Source organism: Lissotriton helveticus, chromosome 11, assembly GCF_964261635.1.
Source record: "Lissotriton helveticus chromosome 11, aLisHel1.1, whole genome shotgun sequence".
Lineage (NCBI taxonomy): Eukaryota > Metazoa > Chordata > Amphibia > Caudata > Salamandridae > Lissotriton > Lissotriton helveticus.
The window spans coordinates 643,137,230-643,158,869 of record NC_136072.1 but is presented as its reverse complement, the minus strand read 5'-3'; the positions used below and the strand labels follow the sequence as shown (position 1 = coordinate 643,158,869).

Sequence of the window (21,640 nt, the reverse complement as noted above, 5' to 3'; positions counted from 1 at the left end):
TGAAAGAAAATCGGAGCTATACTGACTGGAGATCATGGAGGCTGGCAACCCGAACCGTAGGACCAAATGTATAGTAGGCACACTTTTAGTGGGAGTGATTTTTCTTATAGTTTTAGTAGTTACTATATCTTATGTAGTGGGACATGAAAATGAAGGGAAAACATCAAAGGAAGTGAAGATTGCATCGATACAGAAACCTACTACTGCTGGTCAAAAGGGGAACAATACAGAGACAGACAAAGCTTTACTAGCAGCTGAGACCCGTAGGTTACATGTAGATGAATCACAGGGAAATTTTAAATCAAATGCATATGCTAAATTGCTTTATGAATACATTGATGCTATGGAGGCCAAGAATTGTTATGTTTGCATGAAATTGCCAGCCTCTGTAGACGAAGGTATCAGATATCATCATCTTCCATTGACCTATGGAATCACATGTAGTTTGTTGCTTAGTATATTCTATGAATGTGATGGGTTTGAATACTATTTTTCAAACTTCGATGCTGTTTTACCAGAAGTGCCGAACTACAAGCATTTAAATAAGTGGGATTATTATAAGAGTGAAGACAGATTACATACATTTTTCCTTCCCTGGAAAACATTAGATACTTCGCATGCCCGAAGAAATAATTTGACTTGTAAAGTGTCAGAAATTGAGAAAAAGTTCGTAGGACAAGTGGATGATCGATACCGGAGACAGAAGATTTTAAAAGCTTCAGGTCAATGGAAAACAGATTGGACCGAGGAAGAAAGGGCACACCAAAGAAAGGGTAGCAATGGTCCAATAGCTTTAGATCGAGAGAAAAAGGGAAAACTGCGTATACATAGGGGCTAAACCTATTACGAGAATGTGTTTGTGGGAAAAGTAAGTTGTGAACATGCTTTCCAATTAGAGTACTACTCAAAAGACTTCTTGAAGGAAATGCAGGTGATCCCAAATGTATATTTTGTCTGTGGAAGAAATGCATACGTGAAACTACCAGATAATTGGTATGGATCATGTTATTTGGCAATTGTCTTCCCCAAAATATACCATGCTAAGGATTTGGAAATTATAGAGGGAGGAACTCAAGCTAGAGGAAGAAGGGATGTAAGCGCTGAGGAGGTAGTTGGAGACGTCTTTGGTGCTATGTTTCCTATTTTAGGGATAGCATTAAATGATGTCAAGATTAGAAGATTGGCAACAGTTGTAGATAGGTTGTCCGCCAGTACTGCTAGATCATTAATGCTGGTGGAGGGAGAGATGCAATCGATAAGGGCAATGGTTCTTCAGAACCGACTTGCTCTAGATGTTCTGTTAGCCAAAGAGGGAGGAGTCTGTAAGGCTTTGAAGGTCCAGGATGTTGTACTTACATTCCAGACAATTCAAAACCTTTAGAAAAGTACATTCGGAACATTACTGAAATACATCATGAGATTGAGGATCTGACAAAGATAACAGTGTGGGAGAAAGTAGGTCAAGGAATGGGTAAAGTTGGAGGTTGGTTTGCCAACTTAGGAAAAGGTATTATTTGGTACATACTGAAACCTATCATCATAATAGTGATTTGTATAATCACTTTGTGGGGATTGGTGCGGCTGTACCAATGGTATAGATCAAACAGGTTGCAAAGAACCATGAGAATACAGGAGAGGAGATTGACTGCGATGCAGGATAATCAGTAAAGGAGTCTAAAGGCTCTAGAGATGATGAAACGAGGGGGTACTGAAACGACTTCAGTTTGACTCAGACCATACCTCAGGGATGGTGTCGTGATGGTGATGACTACTAAAAGTCATCAAAGGGGGGATTGAGAGAGCGGAAATCAAGAAAAAAATAGAAGTGCACCATATTTACAAGCACGTTGTATTAGTTTAGTAAACATTATATAAGAGTGTCGAATCATTAGAGTGAAAATACATACAAGTGTTTAATTTAAATAGAATACTTATATCAAGTGTGAAGAACTAATGTAGATGTTTGTAGAGATGTTAGAATGATGTTGAAATCCCATGTTATGTGGCTGTTGTAGGGGAAAATGTAATTCTGCTAAACGTAGAAATGTGTAGGCCACATGGCAGTTCACATAGAGTACAAGATGCTGTTACACTCTTACACGATGGTGGATTTTGATGTTATTGTAATTCAAAGTATTATTGATCATGGAACTGAAAAATATGTTTTATAGAAGTGTTTCATATAATCATTGTGTGTAATAAGTTAGAATACTGTTTAAACTAAGAAATTAAATGTTTTGCAGAGTGCACAGGCCTGTTCATGTAATCCTAATAGGCCTGAATAGACAAAGTCGTTTCTTTTGATCTGTATGTGCTCGTTAGAGAAAGGTCGTGCTAGGCACAATTTGTAGAGTTTGCTCGATGGTTTACGACTTGAAGATATGGTGGAGGCCGGAATTTGGGGCCCACAGTACAAGTGTCTGTTTGCAGGTGCGAGGAGGTTCCAATCAAGAGAGTGATGAATAGACTTTTGTTCAAGAGAGCCAGGCACAGGCCTGGAGGAGGCTTCAGGAATTTCCTGGGGGGTACCGTCTTGCCGGAGAGGAGCCTGGGAAGCAAGGTCAACGCTAACGATGGGCCCAGAGGAGTATCAGCATGGAAAATACCAGAACCAACACCACGTGAGGGGCGTCTCTAAAGGGCGTTTCCATTGTAAATGTGATTTTGTATTAGGGACAGCACCCCTGGGTGGAGTTAAGGCAGATGGTCTGAGGAACCTAAGAGAGCGGATGGGTAGGCAGATAGGGAACTGCGAGACATCGTTTTTGCAACAAAGACTAAGGGAAGTGTGTGATCTTCTTTGGAAGTCACCACTGCTGACACCTTTTTAGGTTAAAATCTTGCTAAGTAGGGATGTCACTTAGTCTAGTGTAGGGACAGTCTAACCTGATTTTCTTCCTTTCTGTAAATGACTCATAAGCTACAGCTTGTGTCTATTCTTGCTACTTTGATGATTTTTGAATGGGTTTTGGTAATATTCTTCTGCCGACTAAGAGCATTTAGAAAATGTATGTTTGTATTGATACCCGTATATCTTTTGAACCTTATATTGAGATGTTTGTATCTTCAGTTAAGTTTGGCTTTGTAATAAACTTTTAAACTCATTAAGAGTAAGTGGTTCTTTAGAGTGGTGTAAGTCATTAACTGATTGACCTAGTAGTGGATTGCCTTTTACTCTATGACAGGTACCAACGGTTCAGTCGACCGGAGTTGGGATCTAGATCTATAACAATAGACCAGAAATCCCGCGTTAACACCTGTCTATAGATATGAGACAACCTCATACAGTAGGGCCAGCGATGGGAGGTCAGTTGCGGCAGGTGCAGGTAAGCATGGTGGTGCGGAGCGAGGGGGGAAGTCAACAGATGACTGAATAGAGAAAACAAAATAAATAAATAAATAAATAAATCCCATTTCATCGTCTATTGACTTCCCCCCGCCTAGCCCCACAGCCCCACCATGCTTACCTGCATCCGCTGCTAATGTAATGTGTGAGGTGTCACATGGTGGGATGCTTTCAGCTTTTCTACCCTTTTGGCAAGTACAGTCATCTTTTCACTTGTTTATTGAATGCCATTCGCAGAATAAGTTTGTATCACTCTGAAAGCTTATGACTATGGTACATTGTAATTAGTCAAAAACTGTAACTCCTAGATTTTTAGGCTGGACCAACAGGGTGGTAAAGCCCTCTTTGCTGAAATCACGCTCAACAAACAGTACTTGCAACATGAGCAACATTTCATAAAGTGAACGCTAATAAACATACTCTGAAACACATCTTCAGGGAGTGTACCGCCGCCGAGATTGCCTTTATCCAGCTGTGCATGTCTCCTGGGCTGTCTGCCTGCAAAATATGCACAAAACATGATTATTAAACTTCTCTGAGCTCCAGGTGTACATAACATCACACACATTCTAACACTCGGTTCACTTTAATCCACACCTGCTACTGGAGCTATGTCATCACTTGATATAAGGAACACATACTATGCTTCGTCTTTCCGAAGATTCTCCCGGTGCTGGGCACACATCATTATGCATTTGAATACTATTCTAGCACCACACAAGTCCAACCTTTAGAAAGTACATTGAATGAGGAATGTGATCTCTAATATTCAGTGAAAATAAATATTTGGCATGATTGTCTATACATCAGTCAGAACCTATCAAACACTTTAAGAAAGGACTGTGCACACCAAAAAGGAAGGGGCTGGCATGACTCTTGAGTGTGGAACCTTTCCCACAGAACCCCTTCCATATATTTAGACTCACTGATTGCATGTAAAATCTCGGGGTATTTTAATATTCGTATGGTCAGTGTCTCTACAAACTAGAGGTAGGCAAAAATTTAAATTTTGCCAAAAAGCTGTAAAAGCCAGGAAACCTTAATCTATGTGAAGGTGGGCCTTGTTACACTTCATCTGAGGTGAAGCGTAAGATGACTGGCCAGCCCCAGGTCCATCTGGATGAGGCTATAGATGAACACCAGAAGATTTCCTGATGTCATATCCAAACATGGCAGGACTGGAATTCCATTGAGCAAGGCTGTGCTGGTAATAATGTTGTGATGTAGTACATTTGTGCCTTTATCTATTTTAGCTTCCTGTTGAGGTTCTGTTGTATCATGATCCCCTCTTGACTTTTTAACAGCACTGTGCATGTGAGTCCATCTCACGGAGGTATGCATTCAGTGCTGGGTGGGATGTGCTTTTCTGGTACTTTCAAATGGTTTCTTACATGATTTTTCACAAGTGTTTTCTGTCCTGGTTGAACTCGTAAATAGTCATGGCTTTCGGCTCTATCATATAAGAGCATTGCTATTTGCAACTGTGGTGAGAATCCTTGGCTTGAAAGCACAAGCAGATTACGGCATAAATATGTGTGCATGAAGGGCATGTTATGTGTATTTGTAAATGGCACTATTACCAGGCAGGGTATTCTGGCACTGAGCAGGTTTGTGTCCATTAATTGAAAAGCCAGGTCTTCAGCTTCTTCAGAAATTCAAGACAGAAAGAGGCTCTGATATGAAGTGGGAGGTCGTGCCACACTTTAGAAGTGATGTAAAAGAAAGCCCATCCTCCTGATCAGGATCTGTTTATGTGAGGGATGTATGTGCGTAGGATCCTGCAGAGTTGAGCTACCTGGGTGAATGGTGGAAGGAGATGCAACTGTTCAGGAAGGTGGGGCCTAAGTTGTGGAGCTGCGATCTAGTTGCTTGCAGTGGCGTTTCATCAATCGGATATCTTTGTGTACAAGCAGAGCTGTGGCTGGTTGTGTTTGAGGGGAAAATTTGATTTTGCACAGAGGCAGAATTGATTTGGCTTCTAATTTAGGAAATTTTGCTGATAGAGACATCAAGGAGCAACTGGATACCCACAGAGCACCTGTAAACTCTCACAGGTGATAGGCATGCTATAAAAACACAGATAACCCAACAGGGAATTCCTAACATTTGGAGAGAAAGAGTAGAGCAAATGCAATAATCCTGTTGTTGAGGTTCCTGATGGCTTTTGGAAAATTGCTGGTGGGCTTTGGCCAGTGCGCGGAGAGGGCAAAAGCCCACTCAATTCAATTCAAAAGTCTTTATTCGATTGTAGACATACAATCATAAAAGTACATTTCGTAAATACACATTTTAAAAACAATTCCAAACAGTACATTTCATATGGCAAATAAAGGCCACAGTATACAGTACAAAAAAGAGAAGGTACAGCGGGTGCTATGAGCATGAGCAGTGTGAGGTTAAAAAAATAAATTACTATATTAGTTAAAAAACAACTAAAATATTCGCAGCGTAATTATCCGTCCATACTTTTCCTAAAACAGATAGCTTTTTTTAAAAAGTTACAGACAAATAAGGTACATTCACAATTCAGTAGTTGTAGGTAATAAAGTGCAGGCTTAATTTGTAAAAAATTCAGTTTTTTTAGACATGGTTTAAGGTATAAGTTCCGTGGGATTGAGTAGTAAGGGAAGATAAAAAGAAAGTGTGCCAGATCTTGAGGAGACTTACTGTCGCAGCCACAAGCTGGCAACACTTCTCCCCGTTGTGCCCCACTTGGTACCGCCAGTAGAAGATGATATAAATCAAAACGGAACCTTATTAACAGAAACCGTTCATAGCTGGTCATAGGCCATGTCAGATAAGGCTCCATTTGTGGGCAGGTTTTGAGTAATAAGTGTTTCCTGACACTGCCCTTCTGTATCTCCACCTCTTCTCTGTCGGTACATCTTGCCAATAGTGTGGCGCTTTTTACTAAGGCAACATCAGGTTTTGTAATTAGGTTAGGGGCATAAAACAGATCAGAACGGCCTATTGCCAACAGACAATCCCTTATATATTTCACCCACGGAATTTTAAGCCTACCGTCTAGGGAAAGGACATCTTTCAACAAGGCATGTGTAAGCGGAATGTCGGTGTTGAGCCAACAATTCAGCCAACACAAAACCGGGTTGACTGCTATTCTATCACTTAAATATGGAACCCCCAACTCCTCGTGTACGGAGTAAGTCCCAGTGCCCCTTGGCAACCTCAATATCTTTTTCAGGACGTTGTTTTCTGCGACCTCTAGGTCTTTTATCCTACAATAGCCCCAGAGCTCGCTACCATAACAGGCAACAGCAACGCTTTTTGCCTGATAAAGTTTGAGTAATGCGGCCATGGGGCAATTGCCAATTTTTCTCCCAAAGCCAAGGATAGCCGCGTTTACCCTTGTTACTTCGCCCTTCTTTTTGGATATTGCGGGGCCCCACGTTAATTTATGGTCTAAAAGGACCCCAAGATATGAGAAGGAATTGGTTAAAGGGATTTTCTCCCCATTTATACTAAAGGAGTCAGTTTTCCGGGTGCCCTTTCCTATTTTCATGACATAGGACTTGGAATTATTTATGCCAAGGCCACGTGACTCCATGAACTTAAAGAAGGAATTTAATAATTTTTGGAGACCGATTGCTGTCCTAGATATAAGTACTGCATCGTCTGCATAAAGAAGCACAGGCACCCCCTTGTGTTCGACACGGGGGTAGTCTGCTTCTGTGTTTAAAAGAAATTCCTCCAGTTCGTTTATGTACATGTTAAAGAGGAATGGGGCCAGAATACAGCCCTGTCGAACTCCCCGATTTATTCTAAAATCGTCCGTTACTTTAAGGTCTTGAGTGTAACGGACGTTAGCTTTAGTATCCGAATGCAAGTCGGCTAGGAAATTGACAAGATTCCTCTCTACTCCCATTCTCAACAAAGTGGCCCATAGTAAGCTTCTGTCCACACAATCAAAGGCGGACGACAGGTGCATGAATGCCATATAGACGGTACCTTGTCTAGCCAGGGTATATTTACTTAAAATCAAATATAGGTTCAGACATTGCGTTATGGTCGAATGGCCCGGCCTGAACCCATATTGTATGGGAGATAAGATACTATTGTCTTTTGCCCATGTGGATAGCTTGTTAAGTATTACCCCCCCTACCACTTTAACTACTGAATTTATTAAGGATATCGGCCTGTAACATAATGGACTGCTGCAATCGCCCTTTTTAAAAACGGGGACTATGGTCGATAGGCCCCACGTTTTTGGGCACCCCGTTGTGGCAGCTGCGTTTATTACTGCCGTGAGGACGGGAGCCCAAAAAGAGATACTAGACTTAAACAGGTCCGGAGGTAAACCATCCGGGCCCGGGGCCTTGTTGCTGGTTAGACCCTGGATCCCCCTTACAACCTCATTTACTGTAAAGCATAATTGGTTTGCAGGTGATATTAAAAAGGCGTTTTCTGCCCTATGCTCATTACTTTTAAAAATTGTACTGAAGTGAGATACCCACTCTCCTTCTGAGATGCTTGTACCTAGAACTGTGTCGTTTGGGTTATCAAACAATGGTTTGTTGATAATTTGCCAGAACTTACTACTATTCCCCAATACTGTAGGGTCAAGGAGAGATTCTATGGTATTAGCCTTAATTTCCTTTTTTCTTACGGCTAATGCTTTCCTATAAGACACACGAAGGCTTTTTATCAAGTCAGGATGTCTAGGTTTAGTTTTTAAAGCATTCTTCAGATCTCTACTTGCCTTAGAGCAGTTATGGTCAAACCATTTGACCTGCTTACTACTTTGCCCCTTTATTGGTGCTGATAACATTTCACCTATTTTAAAAACCATACCCGCAAACCCGGACAAAATGTTCGTAGGGGATGAATCAAGAGATGAGCATGCTATCAGCTCCTCCTCACATGCACTGTTTATATTAAGATATAAACTGTCTTGATTTATCATTGTCCATTTGATACGGCGTCTACCGTTTATACAACTCAGCGTACCACGATCAATACCAGGCGGTCGTTTGGTGAACAAAGACCCACCCATGCCAATAGATAGGGGGTTATGATCACTGTATACACTGAGGAGAATGGTAAATTGCAGGACCCGTTGTACAAGATCTGAGGATAGAAGTATGTGATCTATAAAGGATCCCTGACCATGTCCTTTAAAAGTCGGAATATCAAAGATTTTTGTATCAGGAACCATAGACATAGCTACTGTTAGATTATTCCCGTTTACTAAGTCATTCAGGCTCTTACCACCCCTAGTATGAGAAAAATGAAAGCCTTCGACGCTATTACATCCCAAGGAGCCCATTGGGGTAAAACCTGGGTTACCACAAGGGTGAACGTTGAAGTCACCTGCTATCAGCAGGTTCTGGGATGTAGTGTGTGTGTTTTTTCTCAATAGGTCTGTTAGCGATGTAATGTCACAGCCACCAGAACCACTAGCATTATAGAAGTTGACCAGAGTCAGGGCTTTCTTGCCATTTTTTAGATCAAGCATCTGAATGTTTGAATTATCAGTATGATATACACTGATATTGCAGAGTAATCCCAGATTTATAAAGGTGGCCAATCCCCCCTTTGCTCTGCCCCTGGTCGAGGCAACCGCTGGAGTGATGAAGCTTAAGTACCCTTCTATATGGGTGTTTCTATCCTCCGACCACGTCTCTTGAAGACATACAATGGAATTTTTTTTAATAAATGATAACCAGGCTAGGTCACATAACTTGTCGGCCAAGCCAGCTATATTCCATGAAATTAGATTCACGCAGTCGGCTAATGCTGGACATGTGAGACTTTCACTGATAAATGGTACAGGAGTTGGGGTTGGTGTTTCAGAGAGTGTGATCCCTGTGTCCGCAGTGCTTGCTGCGGCCGATACTAAGGGCTCTTGAATCAGAGCATGAACCTCATACAAGACAGAAGAGTTGATATCTGCGGGTGAAAGGGCCAAAGGTACAAATGATGTGCTAGGAAGGTCGTCATGGCAATTTTTCTTGCATGTATCCTTGGTAACATCACTTCCAAGAGCACCATTGTTAAACACAATAGCAGGTGAAGATGGTGGAGACACCGCATTAAACCTATAAGGCATTGCAGATAAAACAGCGGGTAAACCACCATTCATGTCAACATATGTTACAGCAGTATGTGTTTCAGTTTCATCACAACTGGTACCCTTCTCTTCCTGTGACATTGTATCACAGTGATCAATTTCACCCTCCCAAACTCCCTCTACACGCTTTAAACATCAATCGCATTCCTCAAGACCACTAAAGGCCTCGAATCTGTTATGAAGCTCTAGGGGAGTAAATGGCATCAGATGTGACATGCTACCCTTTGCATCTATTTTATGGGTTAATGGTATCGTATTCCACCCCTGCATTGGAGGTGGCGGTACTAAATAGGGCATATATGCGGGGTTCAAAGCGGACTCCAAAATTAGTGACTGGGAGGGAAAATGGGTGCTGTTAATTGGGTTTTGAGGGGGAAGTACAACAGATCTGGGGTAAAAGTACGTCAAGGGACGTGGTACAATACAACTATTCTCATTGGCAAAAGGCCAGTTCAGTATATGTTGTACTGCTTTTATATCCCTAAAGTTTATGACCACGATGTCTCCCCCTATATCCTTTACTCTGCCCCCCAGCCAGGACATGCGCCGGACATGAACTATTTCCCCATTTACCAGGTTGGGTTTGGGTCTGTACAACGAAAGCCAGTGCGTTATTTTGTTTTTTAGTTGGAAAAATCCCTCTCTTTTTCCTTTCATCAGCTCTGGGACCCCAGTAAGTACAACCACGTACGGCAACGCTTCTGGTGGAAGTTCCATAGGTGGTATCCTATTTTGTTCACCTCTCCCCCGGTTGATCACGTTCCCAACAGATCTCGGGTGTCTATCCGTAAGGGTGCTAGATTCTCTAGTCAGGGCATTAACTGTGGTGGCAACGTTACTCTCTGTAGCTGCAAAAGCTGATCTTCCCTGGGCCAGTAACGGTTCTATTGGCAGAGATTTATTTGAGCTGATGCCGTCAGGTATTATCGTGGCCGCATGCAGCCAGATAGGGGCAGCTGGGGATGCTACAACCGCCTGGCTACTAACGTTAAGAGGTACCAGAGTTGTAGGGACGACAACATTTTTATTGGGGGGGTGCGTTCGTGTGGCAACTTTTTGTTGTTGCACTTTTGTAGGCCCTTCTGACTGGACAGGATTCCCTAACTTGGTCAGATCCTCCTCTATTTTACCCAACCTTAGCTCCAACCCTTTAAACCTTTCAGCCAATGCAAGTGTGTAAGTGCGTACGATCAACTCAATATTGTCCAGAAGAGACTTAAAAGAGGCTGGTTGTAAGTCATTTTCCAATTGGGTGTAGGCAATATCTGGTTCTGTGGTTGCTTGAGGTGGAGTTTTTGGAGGCGAAGAAACGACCACTATTGCTTGTTGAGTGGCGGGGCCTCCCAAGGACGTTATAGAGTCAATCTTTGCTTTATTGCCGAACTCTGAATGGCTTAGTTTGGGCTTATTTACTAATGTTGTTTTCCGTCTCCTTTTAGGCGGTGGGGGGCCAATTATTTTGAGAGACACTGGCCGCAAACATTTTCCTCTCACAACTTTGCCAGTTCTGATTGTAGGTGAAATCAAGTTCTTAGGGGTGTTATTGAGGCCATTCGACACAAGTAGTGAGTCTTGTTGACTTAAAGTGGGTGACACTACTGGGGCTAGACAGTCTTGAAGGAGCAAGGGCACGCTGGGTGTTAGTATTGAGTTGTCTGCAGAGCTAATAATCAGATCGTCATCCAGAGTAGCGGACATTATAGGTTCCGAGAAAGTTCTGTTTTTTATACGTTCTATTGAACGACGACGGTCTGCCCTCCTCTCTGCTAACAGCAGCTCCTTATTACCCTCAGGGGCTGGTTTCAAGAAGTAATCATCCAAAGTACGGTTTGACGTGGCCACATTTTTATCTGCTCCCACTAAGACAGGACTAGTAGCAGCGGTTGCCATCATGAGTTCAATAGAAAAAAACGGGAACAATAAAAAAGTAGAGGGCAACTTACGGGGATCAGGAACCAGGACCTCTGGCCCAGCCCGGCCTCCTCTGGCCGATGAGGGCCGTAGAGGGCCCGCCCTTTGCCCGGGCTTCGCCCGGCGACCGCCCGCGCGCGTCCCGCGACGCGGGACCTCTCTCCCAGATTTAAAGCGCCGGCTGGCGCGCAATCCTTAGGTGGGCGGGACAGGTGAAATCAGCCGCAGGGAGTGGTGGGGCTTGTGGTCTCCCCCCTCGGCGGCCGCGCACGCAGATGGAAGTGCAACGGCAGCGGGGGAGACCTGGACGGGACTGCCAGCTGTTGTCGGCACCCCTCGTCACCTTGTAGCCCCCACGGGAACACCAGCAGAACGGCAGCAAATGACCCGGTATGTTCAGCAGATAGGGAAGGTTCCGACAGTAATCCTTGATAAGAGGGACCCGCTCCTCAGCACCTCTCTCCCAGATTTAAAGCGCCGGCTGGCGCGCAATCCTTAGGTGGGCGGGACAGGTGAAATCAGCCGCAGGGAGTGGTGGGGCTTGTGGTCTCCCCCCTCGGCGGCCGCGCACGCAGATGGAAGTGCAACGGCAGCGGGGGAGACCTGGACGGGACTGCCAGCTGTTGTCGGCACCCCTCGTCACCTTGTAGCCCCCACGGGAATACCAGCAGAACGGCAGCAAATGACCCGGTATGTTCAGCAGATAGGGAAGGTTCCGACAGTAATCCTTGATAAGAGGGACCCCACTCCTTTTCTGTGATGCTTTACCAGCTTCAGCAGGCATATCTAGTGATGGTAAGTCTGTGGTGGTGTAGGATGTGTAAGCTGAAACTGATGCGGGGTGGTCTGTCCAGGCCATATTTGCTGACTTGTCGTCTGTGATGTTGCTGATTGAGGAGAAAGTTGGGTCTAATAGGCAAATGGTGTCCGGTGTTGTGGGTGAGTTCGGTTAATGTGGTGGGTGAAGCCAAGATTTCTGAGGCTTTCTAGAAGATCCATAGAGTTTGAGTCATTGGCAGTCATCAAGGTGAAAATAAGATCTCTGAGGAGGATGAAAGTACCTCCGATGATGATGAGGGGTGCGACAAAGTCTTGCTGGCAAAATTGGTGCTATGTACTATTGGTCTGTATACAAGAGTTCCTTCCAGGGAAAAGTTGGCTTTGATGCATATCTTGAATGTGAGGTGTTCCATGTAGATGGTGGGGGTCTCCGTGGAGGTGGTGCAGCTGATGGTTTTAAATATGATCGCACGCTACCTCCAGGCTTGTGCCGACGGTCCTGCTGGTGATCCTTTAGCTGTAGTAGATGGCTTTTGCGGCATTAAGTGCAGAGGCTAGGTTTAGCTATGATTCCATAAGGAAGAGTAGATCCGGTGTGTGGTCATGCCATAGATCCCATTTCTCTGTGGCGTGTTTGGTGAGGAAGCAGGTATTGAAGAAAATGCATGTGAGTGTGACGTCTTATGTGGGTGGTGGTTGGTCTATGTGATTGGGTTTGGGTGAGCTAGAGAGGTGCTGTCTGCTGTTGGTGTGGGATTGGTGTATGTAGGTTGGGGGATAGTACAGGAGGTCCCTGTGAAAGTCTGTGTTGTGTGTTGAGACATGGCAGCAGTGCAGTGATCGGCAGCCAGGGTTGTGAGCATGGAGGAACTGAATGTGCACAAAAAAGGCAAAATATAAATATAGAACATCCTATTCATAGACAGTGCCTCTTATCAATGTCAATTGACTGGTTCCATCTTATTTTCCATTCCCCTCCACAATCTTATCTCAAATTATTTTACGCCCAAGAAGATTTTGGTCATGAAATGCATGTTTAATCTCGTAAACATTATTTTCTTGTCACATTGCACCAAAATTAATTCAGCTTAACCTATTGGCTGATATCAGTCTCTTGATCAAACGTATAACATCACCATCCTTACTGAACGCAAAGATGTGGCTGACATGCACTGAAGGAAAAAAACAGATACAGCCAACCACATTTGTTTGAACCAATCAGTTTCAAATAGGATTAACCAGAAGTGCCAAAAGACCTACCTGATAAATCCAACTACATCCAAAAATAAATAAAGGTTTCAGCCAACAGTATATGATCCTTCACTAGGCACATCCAATGCAATATTGCTCCCTGTCTAGCAACTACGCTCTACTCTTTCTCTCCAAATGTTAGGAATTCCCTGTTGGGTTATCTGTGTTTTTATAGAATGCCTATCACCTGTGAGGGTTGACAGATGCTCTGTGGGTATCCAGTCGCTCCTTGATGTCTCTATCAGCAAAATGTCTTAAATTAGAAGCCAAATCAATTCTGCCTCTGTGCAAAATCAAATCCCTTCACCTAAAAACAATAAAGACCAGGGAAGCCTTCGTTCCCATCTAAAATGAAGCTCTATCACCCATCGTCCAGTACGTCAAATAGAAAGGCTACTACCTTCATAATCTACCTGCCAATATTATCAAATATAATTTCTATACTTTTTTTATAATTTTCTCTGGCCTGATCCAAGCTTACATTTCCAAAGGCACCTTTCCTGATACACAAACAACTGGTCAAATGAACCCCATTAAAAAAAAATCCCACCTGCCAGCTTCTGTCCAGTCTCACATTGACAATTTCTAGGGCGAGGTTTGTCACTTACCAACTGAATTAATTCATAATCAGTGAACACCTGTTAGGTGATGAATGATCAAGCTTCCACCTAGGTCTCAGCTACTAAATAGCAACACTGTGAATTCTTGATATTGTGCATTGCACACTGGACAAAGCAGATACCTTCCTTCTAAACTTAAAGTAAGCATTTGATTTGGCCAACCATGGCACGTTTATTCAAATTCTGCACCACTCACAATGGTTTTAGAGGTACAGTCCTGAATTGGTTCTTCTTTTTTCTAACGGAGGCAACAAATAGTGCAGTTGAGAAACTTTGGGCCTCATTAGTACTTTGCGGGCACAGTACTCCACCACTACCCTGTCTGTCAAGTTGATTGCCTGACCACCCTAGTTAGCATTGGGCAGATCATCAAGTTTCCAACAGTTGTGTCCCAGTGGGTCTGATGTCAGAAGCCTGACACTGAAGGCCCAACAGACTTGGGACTGTCAGTGTACGTATATCAGACCCTTTGGCCTATTTAGAGCGCATGGCCTGATGCATTTTTTTTCTCTTTGGGGAACCAGTCAAAGCGGTCCCACATATAAAAAAAGAAAACGGCCCCAACATCCTGGGAGAAAACTCCCAGGGTGTCGGGGGCTTTACTGTACCTCAGAAGAGCCCTTTTTCTTTTATGTGGTTGTCCACAACCAATAAGCACTGCAGTTAGGCGGCCACACTGTACCCATAATGTATGGTTCAATGTTGGCTCGCTGGTGGAAATTCTAAACGCTCTCAGTACCTCCAGTTTCCTGATCTACATAAGTCTCCCTTGAGGTGGCAATTTTGAAACTATCAGTGTTGAAGCAATCCCCAACAGATGAATCTATGTACCTGCCTTCCAGCAGAGCCTCTACAGATTTGAAGATCTGTTCAATGGCCTTCGCCATGGTAGTGATGGAAGCATGCATCACATTTATCAGTTGACCAAAGTTCTATCACCCTCCCCTCAGCTCCAGTTCCTCCTGTAATTGCTTCAGTGGAAACTGTGTCGGGAGGCCTGGGATGTGATTTTAACAGAGTGGTTCTGAATACATCACATAGACAAAAGAGTAAAGCTCAATGTATCTATGATGTCAGTTGGAACCACAAGGAGAAAAATTTCCCAGTTATTCACTTTTTATCCATCTACTACGTTTTGTTATGTATGGCCTTTCCAAATTATCTGCCCATACCTTCAACACCGGGGGCAAAGGGGTAGTGGGTAAGCAACTCATAATATGTCCTCTCCCCTGTCCAAATATAAAAAATATAAATGATTTCCTGCCACCACACAACAACCCTCCTTGCCTTCCTTCACCCTCCATACGCAAAGCAGCATTTTCGACGCTAACACTGGAAGAAGAGAGCTGGTGCTGAGCTGACAGCAGTTCTGTGACAGCCGATGGGTAGCTTGATATTTTTTATCTCAGTGCGACTCTGTAGAGACTCAAGCTGACAAAGGATTGTGGTGGTTGGTCCAGACAATATGCCTCCTACCCCACATTCTTCCATCTACTGTGTGTCTGCGGAGACCTGAGGGGGGGTGGGTGAAGGCGGGTGAGACCACCAGCTTCCATTATAACTCCTTCCTCAGGTCTCCAGAGACAAGCGGCCACATGCATCATTGTAGGATTTTGCAATTCCTAAATTGCGCAAATTAAGAAATCGCAATTTAGGAAGTGCAAAATCCTATGCATCAAGAAATCTTCATTTTCGGAATTTGCGATCCTTAATTGCGAATCGCAATTAAGGAATGGCATTACATTGATTCCTATGGGCCTAGAGGCCCATAGGAATCAATGCCGTTTTGCATTTTTTTTGGGCGATTCGCAATTTTGTTGATGCATTGCAAGGGTGCTGAGGGGGGTCCAAAGGACCCCCCCTGCACCCTTGAAATGTTTTTTTAAGTGCAAGTTTCACACACACATGTCCATAGGACATGTGTGTGTGTAACATGACACTTTCCAAAATGCATTTTTGAGCTTTTTTGCAAATTTTGCAAATTAACACGAGGGTCAACCTCGTGTTAATTTGCACTTCCTATTTCCAAATTCGCATTTTAAAAAAAAATCATGCATTGCATTTAAGGAATCGCACAAATGCGATTCCTTAAATGCAATCGCATTTTTAGGAAACGCAAAAAAAAGCGACTTTTCTAAAAATGTTTCATGCATCCCAAAAAGTGATTTTGGAATCGCAAACGGCCGATTTTTCCGATTCGCACCGTTTGCGACTCCAAAACCACTTGATGCATGTGGGGGTAAGGCTCCGATGTATGAAGCCATTTAGCATTTCTTAATGAGCCGAATCACTATTTCGACCCGTTAATAATTGCTAAATGGCCTTTTCAGATGTACAATGGGCCTAAAATGGTCTCAATATGTGATTTCTAAATAATGGAAATCGCAAATTGCGACAGTGATTTAGGAGTCTAAAATGGGGATTACCTATTTGCGACTCCTACAGCACATGTTGAAAGCATTTCCTAAACGCGAATTGGGCACTTAGGAAATGCAATTACCATTGACTTCATTCAAGTCGATGGTAACCATGTGCAAAATAAAAAAATGCATTAAAAATACATTTTTTATTTCAACAAATCGTTTTATTGAATATAACATTTATGTAGTGTACAGTACAGTGACCATGGTAAATGGATGATAAAGACATTATAAGATACAGTTCCGCTTCACAAATAGTTGGTACATTAGATCACGAAACTTACATCTCTAGCTGCACTCATGTGGAAACTCTTGCACCATCCGGTGTCAGGCCCGCCCATTGCCCGCCCACCCCTTCTTGGCTTTACAAAGCCCTATAGGCAACTCATTGGTGCCACATTTTCCCATTTCTTAGAAAAAATGAATTTTTTTATTGTAACATGAAGCGCACATATGCCCCTATGGCATATGTGCACTTACATGTACACTAGGAAATTCGGGGTGCCTTCCAGGGAGGCCAGAGGCACCCCTGGCTTTGCATTTCTTAAATTGTGATTTCCTATTCGGAAATCGCAATTTAGGAAATGCAAACCATTTTCTATTTCGCCCATAGGCGGGAATGCAATGGCATTACCTAGTTGTATTCCCTAATAGCGATTCCTAATCTGTAGGAATTGCTTTTAGGGAATTACAAATTTTGTACATATGATTTTGCATTTCTTAAATAGCGATTCTTACAAAGTTGCTGTTTAAGAAATGCAAACGGGAACCCTAAGGCCCACATGTAAGAAGCGTGTACAAAGTATATCCTAAATGCGAAATGGGCACTTAGGAAATGCTATTACCATTGGCTCCAATCCGAAGGTAACCATCTGCAATTCAAAGAAATGCACCCAAAATGCATTTTTTGCAGTGGCTGGTAGCGCACACATGCTCAGAGGGCATTGGAGTGCCTTACATGAGCATCACTTACTTTGTAATGTTTTTTAAGGGGAGCTAAGGGCCATAGGTACGAATGGTTTTGCATTTCCTAATTTGCGATTTCCTAATAGGAAACTTTCTAACTAGGAAATTCGAAACCATTCGTACCTATAGCCCTTAGGCCCATGGTAAGGAATGGGTTTGCATTTCCTAAATAGCGATTTCGAAATAGCAATTGTGACTCTGAAGGAATCACTATTAGGAAATCGGTTTTTCTGTACATTCCATTTTGTATTTCCTAACTAGAGATTTCTTAGGATTCACTATTTAGGAAATGCAAAATGGAAGTTTCGTACATATGGGTCCTGGTGAGGTGGCATAAGACAAGTGAAGACAGCAATTGCCCTGGTGACATCACCACAGTGGGAAACAACTTTTGTTTCTTATTGCTGTTATTTTCTAACATTGATTAACTGGAATTAAGGGGTAGATGTATCAAAATTCCATTTTGCGATTTCTTAATAGCGATTTTTAAGGAATCGCTATTTAGAATTCGCAAAATGGAATGTATGTAAAAAAATCGCTATTTTTCAGCGATTTCTTAGTCTTCCTTATTTGCGAATTCACACTTTGCGAATTCACAAATAAGGAATAATTTCCCATGCATTCCTATGGGCCAGGAGGCCCTAGGAATGATTGCGAAATATTTCTCAATTTGCGAATCGCATTTTGCGAATTCGCAAATTGAGAATAATTTCAAGGGTGCAGGGGTGTCTCAAAGACACCCTGCTGCATCCCTGAAATTTACATGTGTGTGCATATGGCGCACATACATGCCCTATGGGCATGTATCTTCGTCACATCCCACCTTCACAAATGCCAAATAGGGCATTTTTAAATGAAATCGCAAATTACCACCAACTACAAGTTGGTGGTAATTTGCGATTTCTTAACCAAAATTCGCAATTTCAGAACCCCACATACATCGCATTTAAGGAATCGCAAAATTTGCGATTCCTTAAATGCTTAAGAAAAATAAGGAATCGCAAATTATTGCGATTCCTTATTTTGCTATTTTTTAATACATTCCCAGAAATGCAAAAAAGCCTTTTGCGATTCGCAAAAGGCTTGATACATCTACCCCTTAGTCTTGTAATTCATACTAATTGCTCTTAACATTTAAAAGCAGTATTTTGGCACCCTTAGAGATGTAAAACAATGACACACTATTCATGATACCATTCCAAGATGGCCACTCAGCAAACATCACACTGGGTGACCATCTAGGCATGGTATTATGCAGTGTGTCATTGTTATACCAATCCAAGTGGCTGACAAAATGCTTCTAATCATGCCAGTCATCTTGGAATGGTAAAGCAATTAAACACTACAGTTTTCACAATAAATATATCAGTCTTTGTTAAAACATTTCCTTAGAAACAGATTGGATTTATTAGATATACGATACCTTTTCCCAATGAACAAGTAAAGTCTGTAGACTTATGTCACCATCACTAACTCAAACCTAGTACAAAGTTACAGTTGGCAAAGATACAATCAACCCCTCATAAGAAGGTCTAAGAAGGATTAGAACAGTGTACCTTTTCTACCCTCATAGTTTGTTAGAGCGGGTAGAGGGGGACCTTCTATGGTAAGCTATGGGATTCCATGTAGGAAAATACCTCTCTACAGCATTTAACACAGTGTAATAACAAGCCAAATGTATATGCCGATTAGTTCCCCATGTGTACATTTTCATTTGGGCGATGTTTCTGGGATTCACAGACTGTATTGTCTAAATCCTTGCAATGATCCATCTCTAGCCCTGACAATTAGGGCTCTGATGGTCTCTTTGACATCAGCACATAAGAGATGGAACGTATGCAGGCACACAAAGGAGTGCACCTGTAATACAATGCATGCTTCCCATTGGAAACAATGGTCCTTGTGCAGGATCAATATTATCAGTGATGTATTCAAGGATGCTCCCCTAAAACTCAGCAACGAATTCCATTTACCTCCGACTAAGGCCTAGAAATACACAGTTGTCACATTGCACTAGAGGTAGGGTTGGCACAGGTCTTTTTAAGCCTCCTACAAACTGAAGTGGAGCATGGACAAAGGGTGGTGTTGTAAATCCACCACGCCCTAGTTTATGACCACTTTTCTGAGATCGAGAAGAAGGCAACAAAGTTCTGTTAGCAATTACAACCCAGTTGACTATGACCAAGCAGAATGGGCCTCTCTGCTGAATGGACACGATAGGTTACTGAGGTTACTGAGCACGTCATAATTGGTATTGGATGCCAGCGAAACTGAAGAAAGCAGGTCTCAGTGTTAATGATTCTTGGTGGAAATGCAAGGCTCCAAACTACGATTTGGTGTATCTATACTTTGGTCCTGCCCCAACCTGACATAATATTGGTGGGCTCTCCACCAGTACTTATGTTTTTCATATAAATTCCAAGCTTGCCCTGCTCCACAACACTTCAGACTTGTGAAGCTCATCATTGCACTAGTGAAGATGGATGGCTGCAGAGCTCTCCACAGACAGAATATGCATCCGCGGGCAATGGTGATCAGTTTTGGTGCCTACATATTTTGAATGGTGCTCCGAGTTTCTTAGTCTGACCTCACATGTATGCATATTAACACAAACAATTCTGTATGCGATAGAGTGTGGGCCCGTGCTTAGGGTGGACTACAATTAAGTAATAGGACCTATACAATACCGTCATCGGTCATGCTCTACTGAATCTGAGATGCTTCCCCCAACCCAACCCATAGCCCTTCCTCCTCACTTTGTAGCTTCCCTACACAGCTCCTTCCATATACTTTAGGCTGGATGTCTCCGTGATTGCTATAGTTGTCTGTATGCCTGTCTGTGGATGGTTAACATTGGGCATGGACCATTGCGAATTGTAGGGGTTGATTATTTGTGTGAGATATCACTTTTTCCCTCCTCCTATGGTAAAGTAATGCTCACAGGGTATTGATATGGGTGGGCCTGTGTGATGTATCATCACATTTTGTGATAATGAATAAACAACTGTTTATAAAAAATGTTTTTTGTCTTGTACATATCCTTTTCACAATAAATGTGTGAGCCCTACAGATTTTTTTGTAATTTGTCGGAATAAACAGATCAGACCCATGGCATCTGACATAACCTTTCCCCCGTAGAACTAATCTGGTATGTAGCCCTGATAAGTGGTTTGTCGCCTTAAATTACTCATCCCTGCTCTATTGAACATAAGCTCCCCCCAACCCAAGGCAAAAAAGTGCATTGCACGCAGCTTTTTCTGTGGAAGCAGACAAAGTCTGCCCAATGAAAAGCTGTAGTTAAGGTTATCAACATGTGGTCGGAGCCAAAGCCCCTCTCTCAGTAGTGCTTGTTAAAGCTCTTCTTCTGCTCAGCACAAAAGGTCGCTGACCCCCGCTGTTTCACCATATAAAAGAAAATACAGCAGTATAGTATATTACAACCCTCTTCCAAGGTCAGAAATTGAGGACCTTCCAATTAGGTAACAGTAATAACACTAATTATTATAGGGGTTGCGAATATACTTCCCTAAATATGTCTCCTGTTCAGCCCAAGCCTCTCTTAAGCATCTTTAGGTGCTGTGAAAGAATGTGTCTAATATTTTAGGGTCAGTTAGGAGAATCAAGGCAGATTCTGAAAAACAAGAGCGACGCTACCACTGCCCCTCCGGACATTTCTGTTGACGTCGAGTTAGTAGCATCCACACCTGCCCTAATGGAATGTAATAACCCATGAGCACATCTCGTAAACTGTGCAAAGCATCAGTAATTTGTGTTATAAAAAGCACTGGACTGAGCAGCATGATGTGGGTGTGGCAATCTATTGACAAAATGTATTCTTATTGGTATGTGTGGCAATACGTTCATGTCTTTCATTATTTTCCATATTTTATTATTTAGCATAATTTATTAGTTACAATGTTTGAGAACGTTTGAACTCGGCCTGGGGGGTGGGGGGGGGGGGGCAAAAAGCTATAAAACATGTATGAGCAACGAGTAGTTAAAAGCATAAAATATGAGCAGTCTTAACATAGACATTAATGATGTATAAAATTAAAAGTTATTACAGTTACGTTTGGGTTCGAATTTGCTAGATATTAATGGGAAGTTTAAAAGCAGGTATTAGACAAGACAGCATGCATTGGCACAGTAGAAGGAAAGTTAGAGGCTTCAAACATTCCTTATGGGAAAGGCCACTGGAATTATGCAGCAGGGGAGGACCAAATTATGCGGCAGGGATGAGTAAATTATGCAGGTACAA

The 21,640-nt window shown here is 42.6% G+C and overlaps 1 protein-coding gene across 1 annotated transcript in view; it reads right to left on the bottom strand.

Annotated features, from left to right (window-relative positions):
• Window positions 1-21,640, bottom strand: part of PLEKHA2 (pleckstrin homology domain containing A2) — a 662,181-nt gene that overhangs the window by 16,932 nt on the left and 623,609 nt on the right. Inside the window, exon 12 of the mRNA XM_078666480.1 lies at window positions 3,767-3,844. Within this exon, the coding sequence (XP_078522606.1) occupies window positions 3,767-3,844 (78 nt within the window). The remainder of the gene's footprint in view (window positions 1-3,766; window positions 3,845-21,640) is intronic.